The following is a 23,169-nucleotide window of genomic DNA, read 5'->3' as shown; positions in this document are numbered from 1 at the left end:
GGAAATAGGAGCTATGAGATGAAGTGGCGAACCGTTCCCTTATTAGATATCGAAGCCTAGCACTGTAGTAGTGTAGTATTCTAACATGTTTTTTTTTTTTTTTCCAAGTTCGTTTATTTGGTAGGCTCAGGCGTGTATAACACTTTACGGAGCCATGGTTCTTTGTGATATATACAATCAATATCATTTTATTATACAGTTAATAAGAGAGGGGAAGGAGCCAGCGTACTCGTGGTGACTCGAGGTTAGTTTACAATGTTTAGGGATGGACGGGGCTTAGGATTTGGGATAAGGAAATTTCAGCTTCTCATCCGGGCATTTGGCGTCAGTGACGATGTGGCGTGTCGTCATGCTCGAGGAATGGTTCGACTGGGAGCATCTTCCGGATGGCAAGAGCTATGGAGCTCTACGGAACAAAAAGGCAGAGACTACACAAAAAAACTTGAGAAAAAAAAAACAAAATATTAAATTTTGATGTCAGAAGCACAAAGAAAACTATAAATGGCCTGCATATAGACAACATCACGATCTCCCAAAACACCTCGAACTTCCCTGAAGGGTTGTTTACCTCGGGCCACAAGGGTATCCAATAATTGCTCTCTGGAGGCGTCATTTTCCGAGCAGGACCAAACTACGTGATCGATGTCATCATAACCGGCTCCGCACCTACATAAGTTGCTATCGACAAGGTTTATTCTGTACAAATGTGCGTTTAGTGAATAGTGATTAGACATAAGTCTCGACATCACGCGAATGAAGCCTCGACTTAAGTCCTCACCTCTGAACCACGCTCGCCCAGAAACTTTTGGAACTATGGAAAATAGCCACCGTCCAAGTTCGTTGTGTGTCCAATTTCTTTGCCAACTTTGAAGAGTACTCTGACGGACTAATGGGAAAAACTCGTTGCTCGAGAATTGTCTATCATAAACCTCACCTTCCTGTGCGCCCACCTTTGCCAGCGAGTCTGCCTTCTCATTGCCGTAGATTGAGCAGTGAGATGGGACCCAAACAAAGGTAATCTTGAATGATCTTTCGACCAAAACACGCATCTGCTCTCTTATGTTTGAAAGAAAGTAAGATGCGTGCTTAACAGGTTTCATCGACCGGAGTGCCTCGATAGAACTAAGACTATCCGAGAAGATGAAATAATGGTCTACGGGCTGATTGGAAATTATCCCCAAAGCGAAGTTAATTGCTGCCAGCTCAGCAACATAAACCGAACACGGTTCCTGGAAGTTTTTGGAAGGTGGTTGAAGTTACATTGAAAACACCGAAGCCAGTGGATCCGTTGATGCGAGAACCATCAGTGAAATATCTGTTGTTGCAATTGACATGTTCATATTTTTCAGAAAAAGTGAGGGAATAGATATTTGTCGAAGATGATCTGGTATTCCTTGAATAGCATGTTTCATGGACAGATCGTATACAATTGAGGAACTGTCGTTGGTGAAGTGAACTCGAGGGGATTATAACACGGAAGACAAAGATCTGACGATATGTAGTTGAGATAAACTCTCAGGAATCTTGAACGACAAGTTAGTTCAAGCATATTATCGAAGTTATCTAGAACAAGTGTGTTACTTGTTCCACATTTGATGAGTATTCTAAGTGAGAGCTCCCAGTAACGGTGCTTTAAAGGAGTGACTCCAGCAAGCACCTCCAGGCTCATGTTATGCGTTGAATGCATGCAGCCAAGGGCAATACGCAAACAACGATACTGAATTCGTTCCAATTTGATCAGGTGGCAATCAGCTGCTGAGAGGAAGCAGAAGGAGCCATACTCTAAAACAGAGAGAATAGTCGTTCTATAGAGTTTGATGAGGTCTTCCGGTGAGCACCCCACCATGTTCCGGAGATAGAACGTAGAAAATGGATCCTTTTCCGGCATTTTTGTATCAAATACTCAATGTGGAGTTTCCAGGTACATTTGGAATCAAACACGACCCCAAGGTATTTAGAAGATAAAGATTGGTTGATGTCATCATTCAACAGCTTGAGTTTCAGTTGAGCAGGATACCGCTTCTTAGTAAACACAACCAACTGAGTTTTTTGCGGTGAAAACTCGATCCCTAGATGTCTGGCCCAAACAGTCAGATTATCCAGGGTACTTTGCAATGGTCCTTGCAAGACAGCTGCACATGGACCTCTTAGAGAGACCACGGCATCATCTGCAAGTTGTCTGAGCGTGCATTGTCCTTCCAAACAATTGTCAATATCTTTAACATAGAAATTATAAAGCAAGGGACTTAAACACGAACCTTGGGGAAGGCCCATGTAGCTATTTCTGGAAGTTGTCAGAGTGCCGAGTGTGAAGTTCATTTGTTTTTCTGACAACAAATTGTACAAGAAATTATTCAAAATAACGGGTAATCCACTACTGTGCAGATTGCCTGACAGTACTTCTATGGAAACTGAATCAAAAGCGCCCTTAATGTCCAAGAATACTGAAGCCAATTGCTCCTTGTGCGAAAAGGCCAGTTGTATATCTGAAGAAAGCAACGCTAGACAATCGTTTGTTCCTTTCCCTTTTCGAAATCCAAACTGAGTATTTGAAAGCAATGCATTTTCTTCGACCCAATGGTCGACTCTTGAAAGGATCATTTTCTCCAATAATTTTCTCATGCATGATAGCATGGCAATCGGTCGGTATGAATTGTGATTAGACGCTGGTTTTCCAGGCTTTTGAATAGCTATTACTTTCACCTGTCGCCATTCAGGTGGCACAATGTTGTACTCCATGAAACAGTTGTACAGGTCAAGTAATCGTCTTTTGCGATATCTGGGAGGTTTTAAGAAGATTAAATTTGATGTTATCGCATCCCGGAGCAGAGTTATTCGATGAAAGAAGAGACATAGAAAGTTCCAGCATTGAGAATGGTCCATCCAAAGAACCGGGATCAGTGACTGATTCTCGAAATAGCGGTTCTGCTGGTACGGAATCTGGACAGACCTTTTTTGCGAAGTTGAATATCCATCGATTGGAGTATTCTTCACTCTCGTTGGTGGAAATGCGGTTCCGCATGTTGCGGGCCGTTTTCCAAAGTGTTGTCATTGAGGTTTCTCGCAAAAGTCCTTCGAAAAACGTCGCCAGTAGCGACGTTTTTTTGCCTTGAGAAGATTTTTGAGCTTTCTTTCGAGCCTCAAATACTCTTCAAAAAGCTCGGACCTTCCGTATTTACGGAAGGCCTTGAAGGCATCAGATTTCTCAGAATACAACTTAGTACATTCATCATCCCATTCAGGAGTGGCTGGTCTTCTTATGACAGATGAACTTGGAACGCGTCGTTTCTGAGCTTCTAGTGCGCTTTTTTTAATCAACTCAGTAAGGAATCGATATTCATCCAAAGGTGGAAGAGTATCAGTTGATTCAATACCAATTTTTACCGCCGATGCAAATTTTGGCCAGTCAATGTTTTTCGTGAGGTCGAAAGGAACATTAACTGGCTCAGATTGTTGATAGCTACTTTTAATTGTGGTAACTATCGGCATATGATCACTACCATGGGGATCTTGAATTACCTTCCACGTGCAATCTAATGATAGTGAATTTGAACATAAAGACAGATCAATACGGCTTTGTTGACCATTTGGTCCTATTCGAGTTACTTCACCAGTGTTCAAAATATTCAAATTGAAATCGTCACACAAATCATAGAAAATAGGCGCTCTATAATCGTCATACGTTTCGCCCCATCCAATACCATGTGCGTTCATATCACCCAATATCAATACTGGAGATGATAGGAGGGAGACTGCGCTCCAAAAATGTCGACGATTAATAGAGGCATTTGGAGGAATGTACACTGAAGCTATGCAAAGATCTTTATTCTTCACATTTACTTGGCATGCGACGATTTCTAAGCCGGGAACAGTCGGAATGGGAATTCTGTAGAAGGAGTAGCATTTTTGATCCCCAAAGAACGCCACCATAATGATCATCCTGATCTTGGCGAATAATGTTAAAATCGTGGAAGTTGATTTCATCTTCAGAAGAAAGCCATGTTTCACAGAGTGCAAATATATCGCAATCGGAATTGCGAATCAAAACTTGAACACGTCTAATTTATTTTTCAGACTGTGACAGTTCCACTGCAGCACAGTGATTGTATCTTCGGTGTTGGCCGTATTATCCATCGAAAGATACAATTTCTGCAAGAAGGGCCATGAAACAGTCAATTGCTTCAGATAACTTTCAACTGTTGGAATAAAGAGGTCAATGATTGGCCTCAATGAATTCGGAATATTGAACAAGTTCAAAAACGGTCCACAAGGTCCTTAAAGGAGATCAATCCTCGCTTGGACGGAATACTTTTCTAGAAGTGCGAATTTGTTTTTTCTTTCGTTGATTCTCTAGCCGGATGTTTCTTCGAAACATCGGATTTTGGCAATGGCGGGAATGCCTTACTGCAACTAGGATCAAAAGAAGCAGTAGGGACAGGTTGCTTCGGGATTTTAAATAAACCCCATTACCTTCAGATTTTGCCAAGCTTTTATGGATGATTTTTGTTCTCTTGCGGCGCGATCCCGGGGAAGACGGTTGCTTCCTCTTTTCGGGCACGTGTACCTCCGCAGGATCATCCATATCGGCTGCGTCAGAGTCCAATTCATCAATGGATATGGAATCATAATAATCACTCACACGAACGGTGGCTGAAATAGCAGTCGATGCAGTGGCTGTGGCGGATGTGTCTTGCGACTTAACCATTTCCGCATACGACTGCTTGGAGCGCTGTACCAACGAGCGCTTCACTTTTTGGGTGCGCTTTTTGTACACCGGGCATTCCTGCAAACCATGGGGAGGATTCAAACCACAATAAGCACATTTTGTTGCATGTTGCTGGCAGAACTCCTCCCGATGTCTTTCTGAGCATTTGCCACAACGTGGTTTGTTGTCACAAAACTCGGCAGTGTGACCAAGTTGTTTGCAGTTGGTACAATTAAATACCCTTGGCACAAAAAGACGCACCGGAAACAACATATTTTCTATATCTACATACTTTGGAAGCATCGAACCGGCGAATGTCACCCGAAGCGAGCCCGACTTGGAATAAACCTTTTTGCCATCTACCGTGGCTGCTGAATGCAATTCCTTGCAGTCCAGAATATCCACGGTAGATTGCAGGGCGTTCTTTAGGCGACCTTTCCCTGCAAGCACATCCTTGCAAGTCAAGCTCGCTGCGTTGATTACGCCTTCTATCTCGACCTCCCGCGAGGGCACATAAACTAAATATTCAACATTGTACGCCCTGTCGCCAGCCAGGGCCATTTCATTCGCCACCTGGTATGTAGGTGCGGTGATGCGTAGTTTGTTCCTGTTGATTTGGCTGAATTCAAGCTTCGTAAAACGACGCGTCAAATCTCGTTTTATGCCCAGAAAATCTAGGCTCTTCACTTTCTGCCGAAAGTAAACAACCCAAGGCCCAGGCGAAGCCGCATGGTACAATCGTGTGCGCCCTGCATCTTTTGGAGGCCCGTTGCCTTCCACAGTCTCTGTCTCCATTCTCACCCCGCAAGGTGGAAGGATGATTTTGCTTATGTTAACTTAAGACTAATAGCTAATCAGAAAAAAAAACTTTAAAAAAAAACTAATTTTATTTATTCTATCAGTCCCAATCCGAATCAAGCAGATGGGAGAACAATAAAAACGTTTCTACTTATCTGCCCCTGCTGCTGTAGGTAGCAGCAGTAACAATAGCCTGCTTCACTGGCGTCGCCAGAAGCAGCTACTTCACTCGCCGACAGCGATCGCCTTGGATCCGTAGGTAGGCACCACACAATAGACTCGCACTACCGAACACAATCCGCGATGAGACACAGCACACACGTCTGGCTCGTTCGAACTATCGGCACGGAATGTATTCTAACATGTTGCGCTAGTTTAGAAGACATGGGGCTCATTCTTTGAATGCTTATCGTGTCCCTCTGTGCCCTACATACGGTAAGCTTTGTTGTATGTAAAAGGTGAAGGCACTATCGGACAGTTTGTAGGACGATTGCAGATATCTGTGCCACATCCCAACAACCATTAGCTCGCATCAGTTCTTCTGATCAAAAGACACCCTCGTAAAAGGAAGCGTGGTCAAAAATGCTTCCGTGGAACCAATAAATCTGCACATAAAATAACTAGCACAATGGTCCAATTCAATGTTTTCGACCACTGAGCCAAAATTAATAGACTGAGAATATTTACTCAAATGTAATGATTTGTCATTCATAAAGCAACAGCTGTCATTGTTTATTAGCCTCGTGAGAGTTTAATTTCTTCCCAATCCTTTTAAAATAATTCTTATTTGATGGCCATCTAATACATGCACTCGTCTCTTAGTAACTTGTTTAAGGTAAATCAAATGAACATAAGGTCTAAAAACGTGATTTTTCCTAAGCACGATTTGCAAGTCGTATTTTGGGCATAACTTTAGAACGCATTATCCGACCAGGCTCAATCTTAAAAAATATAATTTTTGTACTGAACACATAGCTTTCTCATTGCACCTTGGTAATTAGGATAGGCAAAAATATGTTTTCGTTAAATGAATCAAAGTTAGTATAAATAATTATCAAAACAAAAAAATATTTCTTTATAAAATGAAATAAATCCACAATTCACAAATAATAAAATAGGAAGCAATAAATAAAATTGAATAAAATATCAAAAATGCCTAAAGGGATCTTTTTGGCCATACACTCCTTCCTCTGCAGTGAAATTTCCTTTCTCCTTCATCGGATATGATTTAGGATTCGTTCGTTAAAAGCACCCTTGAAGAAATTGGTTGATGTTTACACGGACCGAAGCCAAGTTCACTTGTCTAGTAGCGTCGGTTTAACGCACAAACAAGCAATAAAGCTACAAAGGAGACCGGTATTCAAAGTAAAATTGAAAAAAGCTGGACCAATTTCAGAAGAGTGAAACCTCACTTTTTGCTTGTTTTTCGGATCAAAGGAAAAACAGATTAATTCACCTAGCATTGTTAGGTGTATTTTTATGGAAATACGCGATATATTAACAAAATGTTCCAGAAAACCATCAATCAAAAGGAACAGTTTTCCAAATTTCTTTGATATGTGTAAAAAATAGAAACAAATTATACAAGCATTGTTTAAAATCTTAGCAAATTCAATTCTGCATGGTTTTTATACAATAAATATCTTTAACATACTAGCAGATCTGCTAAAATTGCAAAGTTAAATTATTGCATTGGTGGTTGCATTGAAATTAGTGGATTTGCTAATGTTTTGAAAGCATCCGAAATGTAGAAGATTTTCTTAATTGAACTTGAGCAAGTATGTCTTCTGACTACGGACTTGTGACGAGTAACCAGACTACTCCAATGAAATTTATTATGTCGATAATTCGAATAACTTGTTATACAGCCTTCGTATTGAACCGAATGTAGATGTATCGCTAAATTGGTTTGAAGCCCAAAAGTACGCATATCCCGAATCTCAATGGCAAATTGCGTGATACCAATTCAAATGAAATTCCCCTTAATCTAATACATAAATATTGAATTATTACATCTCGAATGGAAACTGCGCCACGCTCTTCTCTGTTGTGTCAAGCAAAAACGCCCAAACTGTTTATCTTTCTTCCGCCCTCCATCAGTCAGTATTGGACAGACTTGAACAAAAAAGGGCTAACGGTGCCTGTGAAGACATCTCGCCAAATTGATTGCTTTTTCATTGGATGCCAAAGTAATTTCATCGCTTGTCATCGCTGTTTTCGTCTACGTCGCCTGTATGTTCATACTGATTAAAGGACATTCCATTACAGACGAAAAGCGTTCGCCTGTGTTCCGAATCAGAGTAGTTTTCCATAGAAGCTCACATCATTTTTTTTGTTTCAGAGTCGTGATCCTGAATTCTGGAAAATAAGGGAAACATTTTTCCAATCAGAAAACTTTATCCTTCGGAACTTTGGCTATAGGTGTTTGACTTCCACAGCCAGGAACATTCCTTCGACATTCTGTGGAATGTGTTTCCAGCAATGACATATCGTCACCTTGCCTCACTGTCGCTATCCGTTTCAGGTAATAATTCTACTGGGTATGAATTCCGTACTTTCCAGAGATAGTCACGTTCGGTGATGGAAGTTTGTAGTGCTCTTTATGAAGTGATTTTGAAGAATAGATTATCCTTTTTCACCTTTTTTTTCTGGAATAGGATAAAAATTGAATTATCATGATCTCCACTAAGGTAAAATGCGGCTACCTTTGGTAATAAAAACCTGCTAAAAATAGATGCAAAAATATAAATTTAGGAGAATAATCGGACCAAGAGGTTTGAAATTATCACACTGGACCAAAAGAGTAGCGTGTGGTTGGCTGGGTTGTCCCCTGCGAAGGGCACCAGGCTTTAGGGAGGCACCGAACTCCAGAAATTCACTCTGGGAAATTATGACTAATTATTCTCAAATTCCCTTGTTATCAAACGATTCTCTGGGGAGCTACATCGATAATCAATTGTTTGACTTATTTCCGAAAGGCCCTATTCCATCTATAGCAGATACAGGTATCAGAACGTCGGCTCGATGGCCATGTTCCCCTAATTTGGTAGATTTGTGTTGTGACATTGCCTTCACTGTCTTTTTTACCATTTAACTGGTTAAAAGGAAGTGAAAAATAGGAAGGAAATAGACATGTAAATCTAAAGGAGCATGGAGCAAGCTTCTGGGGAAGGAGCCCAAGATGAGGACTTCAATAAGCTAAAGGCGAAACGCAGAGTACATGGATTGTAGCGTAAATCAAATCGATACCCAGGTAATATTTAGAGTTTTATTATACTCTATAAGCAGTTTTGGAGCATTTATTTTCAAGACTAACAATAAAACTAAGAACTACATGACGATGGCCTTCCTGTCCACAGTTGTACCACACTCTAACCTTTCTCCGGAAAACTGGTTGTACTGCGTTTTCTAAGCTTGTTCATTAAGGCTATCAACTTTTTGCTTCTCACACTTTCGACGTCATTCATCCAACAGTTTTCCTTTGACTTATTTCAGCTTTTAGTCCTTTTGAGGATGGCCTTCTATGACAGTAACTAGTGGATTGTAAGATTCCGACAAACTGGACGAACAAAACGCAACCACGAGATGGTCTTTCAATACCTCACCCATTCTTGCCAACCGATGCACTAGTTCCGAGGCCTCCATCGGATATTCATTTCATTTATTTAGTCTACATCGAAACAGATAACACTGAATCAACAATTTGACGCCACAATACACGGTTCGAGGCCGCATCACTCCATCCTCGAATGCGCCCCACGCTCGCCAAACGTTTTGCACCTGGTCTGCCCTCCTTGCTCGATGTGCTTCACGCCGTCTCGTACCTGCCGGATGGGAAGCGAACACCAAGCAGTTCGATCTTATCGTCGTTACGGAGCGGCGGAGCTTCGAACTGCACAAAAAAGCGTTTTTTTTTGCGGAATCGATGTCCCCAGTATTACCACGGAACTACCGAAAAGTACCATTCCGGGGAGCAGGGACAATGTAGCGAGGTACATATATATCTGCGGAAACACTCAACTAATTCTGATTGTTCAGGAGAAAGTCAGCCACCAGCTCCAGTCCCGACATTATATCAAGAAATTCAGTTCGCTCCGCAAAATACTGCTCATGCGGAATTCTGAAGGGATTCTTTTATGAATTCTGCAGGGATTCTTCCGCGAATTCATGAGGAATTCTAGAGGAATTCTTTCGCGAATTCTAGAGAGATTTTGGAAATTCAGGAAGGATTCTTTCGGGAATTCTGGAGATTCCTTCGAAAATATAGAAGAGATTCCTTCTGCGAATCTGGAGGGATTTCTTCTGGAATAATGGAGAAATTCCTTCTGGAATTCTAGAGGGACATTTTATTGAGCTCTGCAGGAATTCCTTTTTTGAGAGTCCTGAAGAGATTCCTTTGAGAGTCCTGTGGTCAAGGATGGTGTCGGGGTCTTCCACACTCCTAATACAGGCAAGTACTCTGCTTTCAATGAACTTCCGGTGCTGCATCATTTTTCGACTTCCAGTGCACTACATGCCGAGCACCCAATCGTTAGTTTCGGTCGAACCACTGATTATCATCTTTTAACTACGCAACCCGCTGACATCATCACAGAAGTTGCCGATATCGATGTCTCTTCTTATGCAGAGAATTTTGAAAATCCGAGAACGAATTTGGATTCACCAGGACGCAATGTAAACAGTGTTTTGGAAGCCCTGGACCCACCCGACCCAGTCGTGCCTGATATTGCATCCTGCCTTCTGAGCCGTCCTGGTCCTGCGGTCGAGGATGGTGAAAGGGGCTTCCAGCCTGTGTTGCCAGACAAGTACGCTTCAAGTCGTGATGTTTCTTCCCTTGATGCTTCCTCAAATTGCAGCTCGCCTGCGCCTCCTGCTGCTGCTGATCCCGCTGATTCGGATGCTTCTTCAACACCTACTGAAGCACTCCAGTATCCCAGTACACTGAATTCATGCATCGACTTCCGCAACGAAAACGGTGGTTTGCGCATTTATTATCAAAATGTTCGCGGACTTCGTACCAAAATAGATGACTTCTTCTTTTGGCGGCATGCGAAGGAGATTACGATGTCGTTGTATTGACCGAAACTTGGCTCGACGACGCTATACACTCAGCACAGCTTTTTGGGTGTTACTACACTGTGTTTAGAACCGATCGCAATCCCTTTAATAGCCGTAAAACCCGTGGTGGCGGTGTACTCATCGCAGTTTTGTCGAAGTTTAATTGTGTCCGTGAACCTGCTGTCGTCAGTGATACCCTCGAACAGTTGTGGGTTCGAGTCATTATGCCTGGATACATTATCAGCATTGGGGTCGTATACTTGCCACCTGATCGCATGAATAATCTTGATGATATTCAACGCCATCTAGAGTCAATCGAAACGGTTACTTCTACTCTTGGAGCTAACGACAAGGCCCTGCTGCTCGGTGACTATAATCAATCTGCGATTCGATGGTTTTCGGCCGATAACTCTTATCCGTCTGTTGACTTGATCCGTTCTCGACTATCTGGCGCCAGCTGTGCATTGTTGGATGGACTCAATTTCTACGGATTGACTCAGATCAACTCTATTGCTAACTCAAATGGTCGTGTACTTGATTTCGTACTGGCAAACGATGCAGTGCTGCCAAACTGCGCAATATACCATGCTGTTGAACCGTTGACACCTGTTGATGTCAACCACCCCCCGCTTACCTTGGAGTTGTTGTATGTGCCCCCAATAACTTTTGAGTCTGGACATGATTCGAGCAGTTATGATTTTCGAAAAGCAGATTACTCCGCGCTGAATGAAATGCTACTTGCAGTTGATTGGGGTCGCATCAGTTCATGTAATTGCGTTGACGATGCCGTGAATTTTTTCACCGATATTATTCATCGTGCATTTGCTTTTCATGTTCCGATTGTTGGACCAGTACGAAAGCCCGCATGGTCCAACAACAGATTACGAACACCTAAACGCTATCGTTCCTCTGCACTTCGTAGATACTGCAATTATCGTTCCACGTACAACAAGCAGCAGTTCAATATTGCTAGCAGTGCTTACAGAAGTTATAATCAGCTTTTGTATTCCCGATACATATGTCGCACACAACGAAATCTACGACGGAATCCCAAGCAATTCTGGTAGTTGTTTAGGTTCAAACGGAACGAAAATGGTCTTCCTACGTCGATGCAGTTGGATGGTATTTCAGCTAATACACCAGCTGACAAATGCAAATTATTTGCTACACAGTTCAAGACATCCTTCAACGACTTCACAGCTCCACTCCATCGTGCCATTGAAGCTTCTCATGACACCCCTCGTGATGTTCTAGATTTAGACATTTTTCCCATCAGTGATGAGGATGTGTGCCAAGCGATTCGGAAACTAAAGTTTTCATTTTGTGCTGGACCGGACGGTATACCCGCTGCTTTGGTGCGCCGGTTTTCAACTGCTCTAATTGAACCGTTAGCAAAAATCTTCAATTTCTCTTTTCGAAATAGAACGTTTCCCCTATGCTGGAAATCATCATACCTTTTCCCGGTACATAAGAAAGGGAACAAATGCGACGTGAACAACTATCGTGGAATAACCACTCTCTCTGCTTGTTCGAAAGTTTTCGAAATCATAGTGAATGAAAGTCTCTTTACCTGCTGTAGGCAGTACATCTCTACGGACCAGCATGGATTCTTTCCCAAGAGATCGGTCGCAACAAACTTGGCTGAGTTCACATCGACGTGTATTGAAGCTCTTGACGCTGGGAGGCAAGTGGATGCTGTATACTTAGATCTTAAGGCTGCTTTCGACCGAGTGAATCATCGAATTCTACTTACTAAATTTGAGAAGCTGGGCGTTTCCACCGCATGCATTGATTGGTTCAGATCATACCTGACGGATAGAACATTGCGTGTGAAGGTCGGATCATCTCTTTCGGATCCTTTCGTTACTTCATCTGGAGTACCACAAGGCAGTAATCTTGGACCACTATTGTTCTCGATATTCATCAACGACGTGACACAGGTGTTACCGCCTGGAGTAAGGCTTTTGTATGCTGATGATGCAAAGATCTACGTTGTTGTTAACAGCCTTGATGACTGCATTCAACTACAAATGCTTCTAACCCGTTTTGAGGAGTGGTGTATGCGAAACTGCCTGTCACTCAGTATCCACAAATGCCAAACAATAACGTTCAGCAGAAAACGAAAACCTATTATCTTCAATTACACGCTGTCTGGAATAGTTCTTGAGCGTGTGCAGCGTATCAGTGATTTGGGAGTTATACTTGATGACACACTTACTTTCCGGTTCCATTACGATACCGTAATTTCAAAGGCAAACCGACAACTGGGCTTTATAATGAAAATTGCCAATGGATTTCGTGACCCATACTGCCTGCGATCGCTGTACTGTGCCCTTGAAGGTCAATACTGGAGTTTGCTGTTATTGTCTGGTGCCCTTATCAGACCACTTGGATCTCGAGGATTGAATCTGTGCAGAAGAAGTTCGTGCGCTTTGCCTTGCGCAATCTTCCTTGGCGTGATGGTCAACATCTCACTCCTTATGAAAACCGCTGTCGGCTACTTGGGCTGGATACTTAAGATGTTAGACGTCGTGTGGCACAGGCTATGTTCGTAGCGAAAATCCACAATGGTGCTGTCGACTCTCCAGTAATGCTCAACAAGATAAATGTTTATGCTCCTATGCGCCCGCTGAGGAGGAGAAATTTCATACAGCTCGGTGCTCGAAACAGTCGTTATGGTCAGCATGATCCGGTTCGATATATGTCGTCCAACTTCAACATAGTGTTCCATCTTTTTGATTTTCATCTATCGCCAGCTGCTCTACAACGAGCTTTCGCAGCGCACTTCCGTGATACCACTTGACATAAAAACCGTAGATTGTAAAGTGCTATTTTACTGTTTCGTTGTATTTCTTGTACATTTTATCCATGTTTGCCTTATTCTTAGCGTCATTGAGACACCAGGTGTCAGAAAACGAATACAATTAAATAAATAAATAAATATAAATATAAATAAATTCTTTTACGAATTCTGCAGGGATTCTTCCGAATTCTGCAGGAATTCCTATGGGAATCTTGAAGGGACATATTTGGGAAGTTTGGAGGGATTGCTTCGGAAATCCGGAATGAACTCTTTCTCGAATCATGGAGGGACTCCTTCAGAAATTCTGGAGGGATTCCTTCTTGAGTTCTGCAGCGATTTCTTTGGGAGTGCTGGAGAACTTCTTTGGGAATTCTGGAGGGATTCTTTCTTTGGTTCTGCACTGATTTTTTCGGGAACCGTGGAGGACTCTTTTGAAAATTCTGGAAGGATTCCTTTTTAAGTTCTTAGGGATTCCTTCGGGAATTCTGGAGGGACTTTCTTCTTGAGTTCTGCGTTGATTTTTTCGGGAATCCTGGAACGACTCCTTTGGAAATTTTGAAGGGACTCCTTCGAGAATTCTGGAGGGGCTCCTTCTTGAGCTCGCCAGTGATGTTTTAGAGAGTCCTGGAGGGATTTCTTCGGGAATTATGGAGGGATTCTTTCTTGAGTTCTGCCGTGATTTATTTGTGAATCGTGGAAGGATTCCTCTGGAAATCCTAGAGGAACCTCTTTGAAAATTCTGGAAGGATTCCTGCTTGAGTTCTGCAGTGATTTCTTCGGACCCCTGGAGCGCAGATCGACTACGTGTAAAACAATGGCAGCTGTGTGATCTCGTGCCATCGGAAAAGGACCAGCCGAATACATTAGGTAATTGTCGGGAACTAAATAGTATTTACGTGTCGTCCGTAACGTAACTAATCAGGGGAAAACTGTTTTGTTTTGCCAACGTATTGTAAGTCATGGCCTACTGACGCTCAATTCACGTGAGACGCAAGATAGATATCAGCAATTGATATTATTCATATTACACACTGGCAAACAAGAATTCAAATAATTATAAATCCATGGCACACATCCAAAAAACTGTGATCTACTCTGAGCAGAAGAACCTGGAAAGTTGGAACGCCAAACTAGCTAGGCCTGATGGAAGGTACCCAGATAGTAGTGGAGAATCGTAGGGACCATGGTCTGTGTGACTCCCGATATGCACCAGGGCGACGTGCATCAGCAGATTCTAAGCATCCCCGCTACGAAAATTAACTAATAACTATGGAATATACTAAAATAAACTACGCATCTGGACGTAGCAGGCCTATCGCAGAATAATACACAAGGCATATTTTGTTCACACCCAGCATAACAGCCGTCCGAAACCTACGAAAAGAGCCGGAAAAGTCAGGAAGTGAAAATACTTCAATACTTTAAAAACACTTTCTGGTTATCTCGTTTAGATCATCATGCTTGAAAGCGGTTCAAAGATTAATTGATTTAAAGACGTAGTGATTCAGTGCTTGAGTGATTCAAAATTGAATAGAGATTGAGTGATTTATTGAGTTATAAAGTGATTGAGCGATTGATTGCATATGGAGTGATGGTGTAATTCAGCGGTTCTCAACCTGGGGTACATGTACCCCTGGGGGTACTTATGCTGGACCCAGGGGGTACCTCTAACAAAAATGCTTAATGGCGGATGTATTACAATTATTATTCAATATTACTGATAAAGTTTAGACAATTGGGTATTTTTTTATTTCAAAACTTTGTCTTGCACATAAGATCACCATCAGTAAACTATAGCCAATTGAAACCTGCCCTTCAGAACCAGCAAAGTGTATGAAGGGCTGCGGAACAAAAGATCAACAGGATAAAACGTCGAATGAACAAACATTTAAAATCTTCTACTTGATCGAGACAAAATAATGAATGATATGTTAAGAATATGCTTCTGACCTAAAATCTAGAGTCTAAAGGTTGTGAAGCCACAATTTGAGAGGCATGAAAGCTTTTTTTTTTCGAAAAGGCAGTTGCTTTATTGCACGAGGATTGTTAGTCTCTTTCTACGCTTCTCAGAACCCTCCTTGCAAGCAGCTCGGAAGCCTCCTTTCAAGAGACCTGCTTTCTTGGGGGTTTAGACGCCTCTTTTCAAGAGGCTGGGAAGCCTCCTTTACAAGTGGCTTCAAGAATATTGGAAGCTTCCTTTCAAGCAGCCCAGAAGCCTCCTTTCAAGAGGCCCGGAAGCCCCCTTTCAAGAGGTCCAGAAGTCTCCTTTCAAGAGGCCCAGAAGTCTCCTTTCAAGAGGCCCGGAAGCCTCCTTTCAAGAGGCCCTGGAAGCCTCCTTTCAAGAGGCCCGGAAGCCTCCTTTCAAGAGGCCCGGGGCCGAGGCCAAGAGGCCTCCTTTCAAGAGGTCCGGATGCCTCCTTTCAAGAGGCCCGGAAGCCTCCTTTCAAGAGGCCCGGAAGCCTCCTTTCAAGAGGCCCGGAAGCCTCCTTTCAAGAGGCCCGGAAGCCTCCTTTCAAGAGGCCCGGAAGCCTCCTTTCAAGAGACCCGGAAGCCTCCTTTCAAGAGGCCCGGCAGCCTCCTTTCAAGAGGCCTGGAAGCCTCCTTTCGAGAGGCCCAGAAGTCTCCTTTCAAGAGGCCCGGAAGCCCCCTTTCAAGAGGCCCAGAAGTCTCCTTTCAAGAGGCCCGGAAGCCTCCTTTCAAGAGGCCCGGAAGCCTCCTTTCAAGAGGCCCAGAAGCCTCCTTTCAAGAGGCCCGGAAGCCTCCTTTCAAGAGGCCCGGAAGCCTCCTTTCAAGAGGCCCGGAAGCCTCCCTTCAAGAGGCCCGGAAGCCTCCTTTCAAGAGGCCCGGAAGCCTCCTTTCAAGAGGCCCGGAAGCCTCCTTTCAAGAGGCCCGGGGCCGAGGCCAAGAGGCCTCCTTTCAAGAGGTCCGGATGCCTCCTTTCAAGAGGCTTGGAAGCCTCCTTTCAAGAGGCCCGGAAGCCTCCTTTCAAGAGGCCCGGAAGCCTCCTTTCAAGAGGCCCGGAAGCCTCCTTTCAAGAGGCCCGGAAGCCTCCTTTCAAGAGACCCGGAAGCCTCCTTTCAAGAGACCCGGAAGCCTCCTTTCAAGAGGCCCGGCAGCCTCCTTTCAAGAGGCCTGGAAGCCTCCTTTCAAGAGGCCCGGAAGCCTCCTTTCAAGAGGCCCGGAAGCCTCCTTTCAAGAGGCCCGGAAGCCTCCTTTCAAGAGGCCCAGAAGCCTCCTTTCAAGAGGCCCGGAAGCCTCCTTTCAAGAGGCCCGGAAGCCTCCTTTCAAGAGGCCCGGAAGCCTCCTTTCAAGATGCCCGGAAGCCTCCTTTCCTGTCCTGTATGAAGCTGTTAGCCTATTTCTACGCTTCTCGGAAGCCTCTTTCTAAGCTTGGAGCCTCCTTTTAAAAGGCCTCCTTTCAAGCGAATTGGAACCTTCCTTGTAGGAAGCTTCATGTAAAAACTAAATTTATATTAGGAAGCTTCACGTAATAATGAAAATTTGAGCCACTTCGTAAAGAATCAAGTTTCAAGGTCTATTTTTCGCCTCTGTTATGAATTACGCTTAATTTAATTGACAAAAAAATAGGGGGTACCTCAATAAATGCAAAAGCTCCAAGGGGTACCACTCAAGAAAAAGGTTGAGAACCGCTGATGATGATCAAGTGATCAATGATCAGGTGATTTAATGGTGGAGTAATTTAACGATTGAATGATTTAGTGACTGATACTTTGAGTGATCAAGTACTTGAGTTATCGTTTACGAGTGATTAAAGAATCTTTTTTAGTGAGATTCAGTGATAAAATGCTTGATTGATCATTAACCCATAGTCTTGTTTGTTGACGACTGATACTTTCGAAGGAATACAAATAGTTCGGACCATTTCCCCATTTGATTCACCTGGCGTAAATTTGAATGCGCATCAAGTATTTAAGTGAATGAATAATCAACTAAATCATTTATTAATATATGATTAACGATTGTTCAATTAAATTATTTAGAAACTCATTTATTGTGGGATTGAGTGATTGATTAGACGAGTTGATGATTATTCCGATCTGCTTCGCTGTGTGCTTCACTGTTCTTCGGGATGTTGTGTAAATGTCCTGTCCGTGAACTAATGCTAGGTGCCAAGTATTCAGTCTTTGCGATCTCTGGTCGTCCTTACTCCATCTTCTTAAAGTTATATTATGAGAAACTTGGACAAATCGCATTGGTAGTCATGGGGATTTTCCTTTGGGCAACCTGTGATTCCTATTGGCACCGATAGAAGATTCCTGTGAGCATTGCTTGGGGATTTCTGTGGATATAGCTTTTGTATCACTGTGAACATCGTTTGCGAATCATTATCCAACTTTGGCAGCTTCTGTGGGCTTTAAAATGTGTCCATTCCCGTAATTGTTTGACATCTGGCTTAAGTTTTACTTTCCGTTTCCCTCCGGTTTCAGGATGAGGGGAGAAAGAAATCCGAATGTCAAGCCGCTGCTAGCTGTCCAAAAGTACAGTTATGAATCTATTTTTGATCCTTTGATAATCGCCATTAGCGTGTGCAAAAAGCTGTTTAGACATTCTTTGAGCATTCCTGTAGGCATTTCTTGGAGATTTTGTGTAGGCATTACTGGGAAGCTCATAAGGAAGTATAAACAATCAACCTTAATTATGCTTCGTTACATTTTACACACACATTCTCTCATCCAGTAGTTGAACTTTCTTACCGTCGATAAAATCAGGGAGCGGCCACTAGTTTTCTTCAGCATTCATATTAGGGTCACAGAGTTCGCCGCCGTACCAAACTGACTATCTACAAAACCCAAAAAAAAGTCTAGCGGTGATGGTTTTATTTATTTATCATCAGACTAAGGCCGGAGTGGCCTGTGCTGCACATAAAAGACTTCTCCATTCAGCTCGGTTCAAGGCTGCACTTCGCCAACCACGCAGTCTGCGGAGGGTCCGCAAGTCGTCCTCCACCTGATCGATCCACCTTGCCCGCTGTGCACCTCGCCTTCTTGTTCCCGTCGGATCGTTGTCGAGAACCATTTTCACCGGATTACTGTCCGACATTCTGGCTACGTGCCCGGCCCACCGCAGTCTTCCGATTTTCGCGGTGTGAACGATGGATGGTTCTCCCAACAGCTGATGCAATTCGTGGTTCATTCGCCTCCTCCACGTACCGTCCGCCATCTGCACCCCACCATAGATGGTACGCAACACTTTCCTTTCGAAAACTCCCAGTGCGCGTTGGTCCTCCACGAGCATCGTCCAGGTCTCGTGTCCGTAGAGAACTACCGGTCTTATAAGCGTTTTGTAGATAGTCAGTTTGGTACGGCGGCGAACTCTATTCGATCGGAGCGTCTTGCGGAGTCCAAAGTACGTACGATTTCCTGCCACTATGCGTCTCCGAATTTCTCTGCTGGTATCGTTATCGGCGGTCACCAGTGAGCCCAAGTACACGAATTCTTCAACCACCTCGATTTCGTCGCCACCGATAGAAACTCGTGGTGGGTGGCTCACATTGACCTCTCTTGAGCCTTTTCCTATCATGTACTTCGTCTTCGACGTGTTGATGACTAGTCCAATCCGTTTAGCTTCGCTTTTCAGTCTGATGTAGGCTTCCTCCATCCTCTCAAAGTTACGTGCCATGATATCAATGTCGTCGGCGAAACCAAATAACTGGACGGACTTCGTGAAAATCGTACCACTCGTGTCAATCCCTGCCCTTCGTATTACTCCTCCAAAGCGATGTTGAATAGCAGACACGAAAGACCATCACCTTGCCGTAACCCTCTACGGGTTTCGAAGGGACTCGAGAATGCCCCTGAAACTCGAACTACGCACATCACCCGATCCATCGTCGCCTTGATCAACCGTATCAGTTTATCCGGAAATCCGTTTTCGTGCATTAGCTGCCATAGCTGGTCCCGATCGATTGTATCATATGCGGCTTTGAAGTCGATAAATAGATGATGTGTGGACACGTTGTATTCGCGGCATTTCTGCAATACCTGACGTATGGCGAACACCTGGTCTGTGGTAGAGCGTTCACCCATAAATCCCGCCTGGTACTGCCCCACGAACTCTTTTGCAATTGGTGTTAGTCGACGGCATGAAATTTGGGAGAGTACCTTGTAGGCGGCGTTCAGCAATGTGATTGCGCGGTAGTTGCTACAATCCAGCTTATCGCCCTTTTTGTAGATGGGACACACGACACCTTCCATCCACTCCTGCGGCAGAACCTCATCCTCCCAAACCTTGGTAATCACCCAGTGCAGCGCTTTAGCCAGTGCTTCACCACCGTGTTTAAACAGCTCTCCTGGTAGTTTGTCAGCTTCAGGGGCTTTGTTGTTTTTCAGCCGGCCGATCTCCTCCTGGATTTCCTGGAGATTCGGAGCCGGAAGTCGCATGTCCTGCGCGCGTGCTCCTAGGTTCATTACCATACCGCCACCGTTGTCTGCCATATCGCCATTCAGGTGCTCTTCGTAGTGCTGCCGCCACCTTTGGATCACCTCACGCTCGTTCGTAAGAAGGTTCCCGTTTATGTCCTTACACATATCGGGCTGTGGCACGTGGCCCTTACGTGAACGGTTCAACTTCTCATAGAACTTTCGTGCGTTATTAGCGCGGTACAGTTCCTCCGTCTCTTCACGGTCTCGATCTTCCTGCTGGCGCTTTTTCCTCCGGAAAATCGAGTTTTGTCTGTTCCGCGCCCGTTTGTATCGTGCCTCGTTCGCCCTCGTGCGGTGTTGCAGCAATCTCGCCCATGCTGCATTCTTCTCCTCAACTAACTGCTCACATTCGCCGTCATACCAGTCGTTTCTCTGATCCGGAACCACCGTGCCTAGTGCAGCGGTTGCGGTGCTTCAAATGGCGGATCGAATATCTCTCCAGCCGTCTTCAAGAGACGCTGCGCCTAGCTGCTCTTCCGTTGCGAGTGCCACTTCCAGCTGATGCGCGTAGTCTTGGGCTAGGCTACCGTCTTGTAGCCGCCCAATGTTAAGCCGCAACGGACGACTCCTTCACGTGTTGTACACCGTCGAGAGTTTTGAGCGCAGACATACTGCGACGAGGTAGTGGTCGGATTCAATATTCGCACTGCGGTAAGTGCGTACGTTCGTGATGTCGGAGAAGAATTTACCGTCGATTAGAACGTGGTCGATTTGGTTTTCCGTTACTTGATTAGGTGATTTCCATGTGGCCTTGTGGATATTTTTACGGGGGAAGAAAGTGCTTCGGACTACCATTCCGCGGGAGGCTGCAAAGTTTATGCATCGTTGGCCGTTGTCGTTCGATACGGTATGCAGACTATCCGGTCCGATGACCGGTCTATACATTTCCTCCCTTCCTACCTGAGCGTTCATGTCACCGATGACGATTTTGACGTCCCGCAGTGGGCATCCATCGTATGTCTGCTCCAGCTGTGCATAGAACGCTTCTTTCTCGTCGTCGGATCTCCCTTCGTGTGGGCAGTGCACGTTGATGATGCTATAGTTGAAGAAACGGCCTTTATCCTCAGCTTGCACATCCTTGCGTTGATTGGCTGCCACCCAATCACGCGTTGGCGCATCTTTCCCAGCACTATGAAGCCGGTTCCCAGCTCGTTGGTGGTGCCACAGCTTTGGTAGAAGGTAGCCGCTCGATGCCCGCTTTTCCACACTTTCTGTCCTGTCCAGCAGATTTCCTGCAGCGCTACGACATCGAAGTTGCGGGGATGTAATTCATCGTAGATTATCCTGTCGCAACCTGCGAAGCCTAGCAACTTGCAGTTCCATGTTCCAAGCTTCCAATCGTGATCCTTTGTTCGTCGCCTAGGTCGTTGCCGATTGTATCGAGTCGTATTATCTTCTATGTTGTTCGTAATGGTTGTTTTTAAAGGCGGCTTATTGGGCCTGCGCAAACCTCCTGTCTCGTCGGAGGGCCGTCGTGTCAGGGCTGTTTAGCGTCCCACCTAACACCAGGACTTGGGCTTGTGCGCTTTGAGCGGCACACGGTCGCTTTGGCGGAGCCTACTTGCGGATTCATGCAGCTTTTTATAGAGGTTTAACAGGGCCCACTGTCAAACCCCACCACATCCTAGGCAGGCGCCACAACTCGCAGATGGCCTGGGGAGGGATCGTCAAGCCCTTGGACATAGTCCCTGCTGCCCCCAAAGCGGTGATGGTGCCTTTCTCGTATATTATAAAACAAGAAAACACATAAGAGTAACAAGAAAAGCACATTTCGATTTTGATTTTTTTTTTCCAAAATGGGAAAAAAAACAATGTTTTTTTTTATAGCTCCGAAACGCAATTAGAAAGGATTCCGCGTCGAATGCAACCTGTTGCAAGCAAATCGGATAAGGCTAAGTACAAAAAAGTGTGTCTCACATTTTTTTGTACACACACACACATACATACATGCATAATTGCATACACACATACAGACATCACCTCAATTCCTCGAGCTGAGTCGATTGGTATATAACACTATGAGTCTCCGAGCCTTCTATCAAAAGTTCAGTTTTTGAGTGATCCTATAGTCTTTACGTATGCGCGAAAGGACACGAAACCTGAACGATGCTCGTGGATGACCAATGCGCACTTGGAGTTTTCAAAAGGAAAGTGCTGCGTACCATCTATGGTGGGGTGCAAATGGACGACGGCGGTGGACCGGGCACGTAGCCCGAATGTCGGACAGTAATCTGGTGAAAATGGTTCTTGGTGTGCATCGAGGCGATAGCGAGGCGGCGAGATGCGCATCTATTCTGTGGAAGACAATTTGCGGATCCTCCGAAGACTGCGTGATTGACGACGTGGACCCCATGGACCGAGCCAAATGGAGAAGACTTTTGTGCACTGCACAGGCCACTCCGGCCTTAGTCTGAGAAAATATATACATAATATGAGGGACACTACATTCCTTTGGTCGATCTTCCATTTGACTGTCATGTATGTGGATTTTTTCCATTCTATTATAGACCTCGTGTACAAAACCAATGAAAAAGAACAGCTATAGTTGCATTTCATCGCATGTCGAATTTAATCACAATCTAAAAATTGCTACATCAAGCTCTTTGAATTTAAATTCATTCAAAGCTTTTCAAAGGAAACTTGTTCTTGCTTTGAAGCATGACTAAACATTGCATGTTTTCTTTATAGATACATTCGATTGAAGCTTGTCACACAAACGTTTAGATTCAATCTATGCGATGATGTTTTCTGCAAACAAGAAGTTCTTGTTTTGAAAAGGATTTGCTCTTCCACTCCTATTTCCAGCCATGTATCCATTTCAAATACGAATTTGTCTGGCTTTCTTTCAATAAACTTTACCGGATAGAGAGGATTGAGTGAGGTAAGACTGAATTAATTTTCCCGAAAGAAAGTCCATTGTAACTCGAGCCTATAAATAGACTCCCACCTCGAATTCGGATTACAGATAGAGACATTTTGTCCACAGAAGCTTACCGCCTCCCGACCTGACAATTTTCTTCTCTTTCCTGGAACGAACCGGCCATATGCACAGCTGTAATGGAGAGAAAGTCACGTTCAAGTGTTAAGCATTTCACGTCCCGTGTGGCCCCGGGGGATTAAAACTCTCGGTTCGCTCCGCAAAAAAAAACAGACTACGATTGTGTGTCTGAAGTAGGATGACGTCTGGCAGCCAACGCAATTCCGACCCCCAGTGACTGCCCAACAGTGGCGAGCATCGTGATATTAGACTGACCCAGCTTTATATTGGCAAAAATAAAAATTTATTTTTTATCACAGGGCTCCGAACGTTTATGATTCTAAGGCAATCCGATTGAAAATTTTCAGAAACGTGTCCAAAATTT

The 23,169-nt window shown here is 44.2% G+C and overlaps 1 protein-coding gene across 4 annotated transcripts in view; it reads right to left on the bottom strand.

The window, feature by feature from the left end:
• Window positions 1-23,169, bottom strand: part of LOC134220963 (neuropeptide CCHamide-2 receptor-like) — a 216,041-nt gene that overhangs the window by 132,696 nt on the left and 60,176 nt on the right. For 3 of the 4 annotated variants that reach the window (XR_009982134.1, XR_009982135.1, XM_062700123.1), the window contains exon 1: window positions 569-944. The exons of the other annotated variant lie outside the window; for it this stretch is intronic. Coding sequence is in view for 1 of the 3 variants with exons in the window: in XM_062700123.1 (XP_062556107.1) it covers window positions 569-613 (45 nt within the window). In the remaining 2 variants the exon portion in view is untranslated. Of the gene's footprint in view, window positions 1-568; window positions 945-23,169 lie in introns of those variants that run through there. 4 annotated transcript variants of the gene reach the window in all.

This window comes from Armigeres subalbatus, chromosome 3, assembly GCF_024139115.2.
Source record: "Armigeres subalbatus isolate Guangzhou_Male chromosome 3, GZ_Asu_2, whole genome shotgun sequence".
Taxonomy (NCBI): Eukaryota; Metazoa; Arthropoda; class Insecta; order Diptera; family Culicidae; genus Armigeres; species Armigeres subalbatus.
The sequence above is the reverse complement of the archived record's forward strand: the minus strand, read 5'-3'. Positions and strand labels throughout refer to the sequence as shown.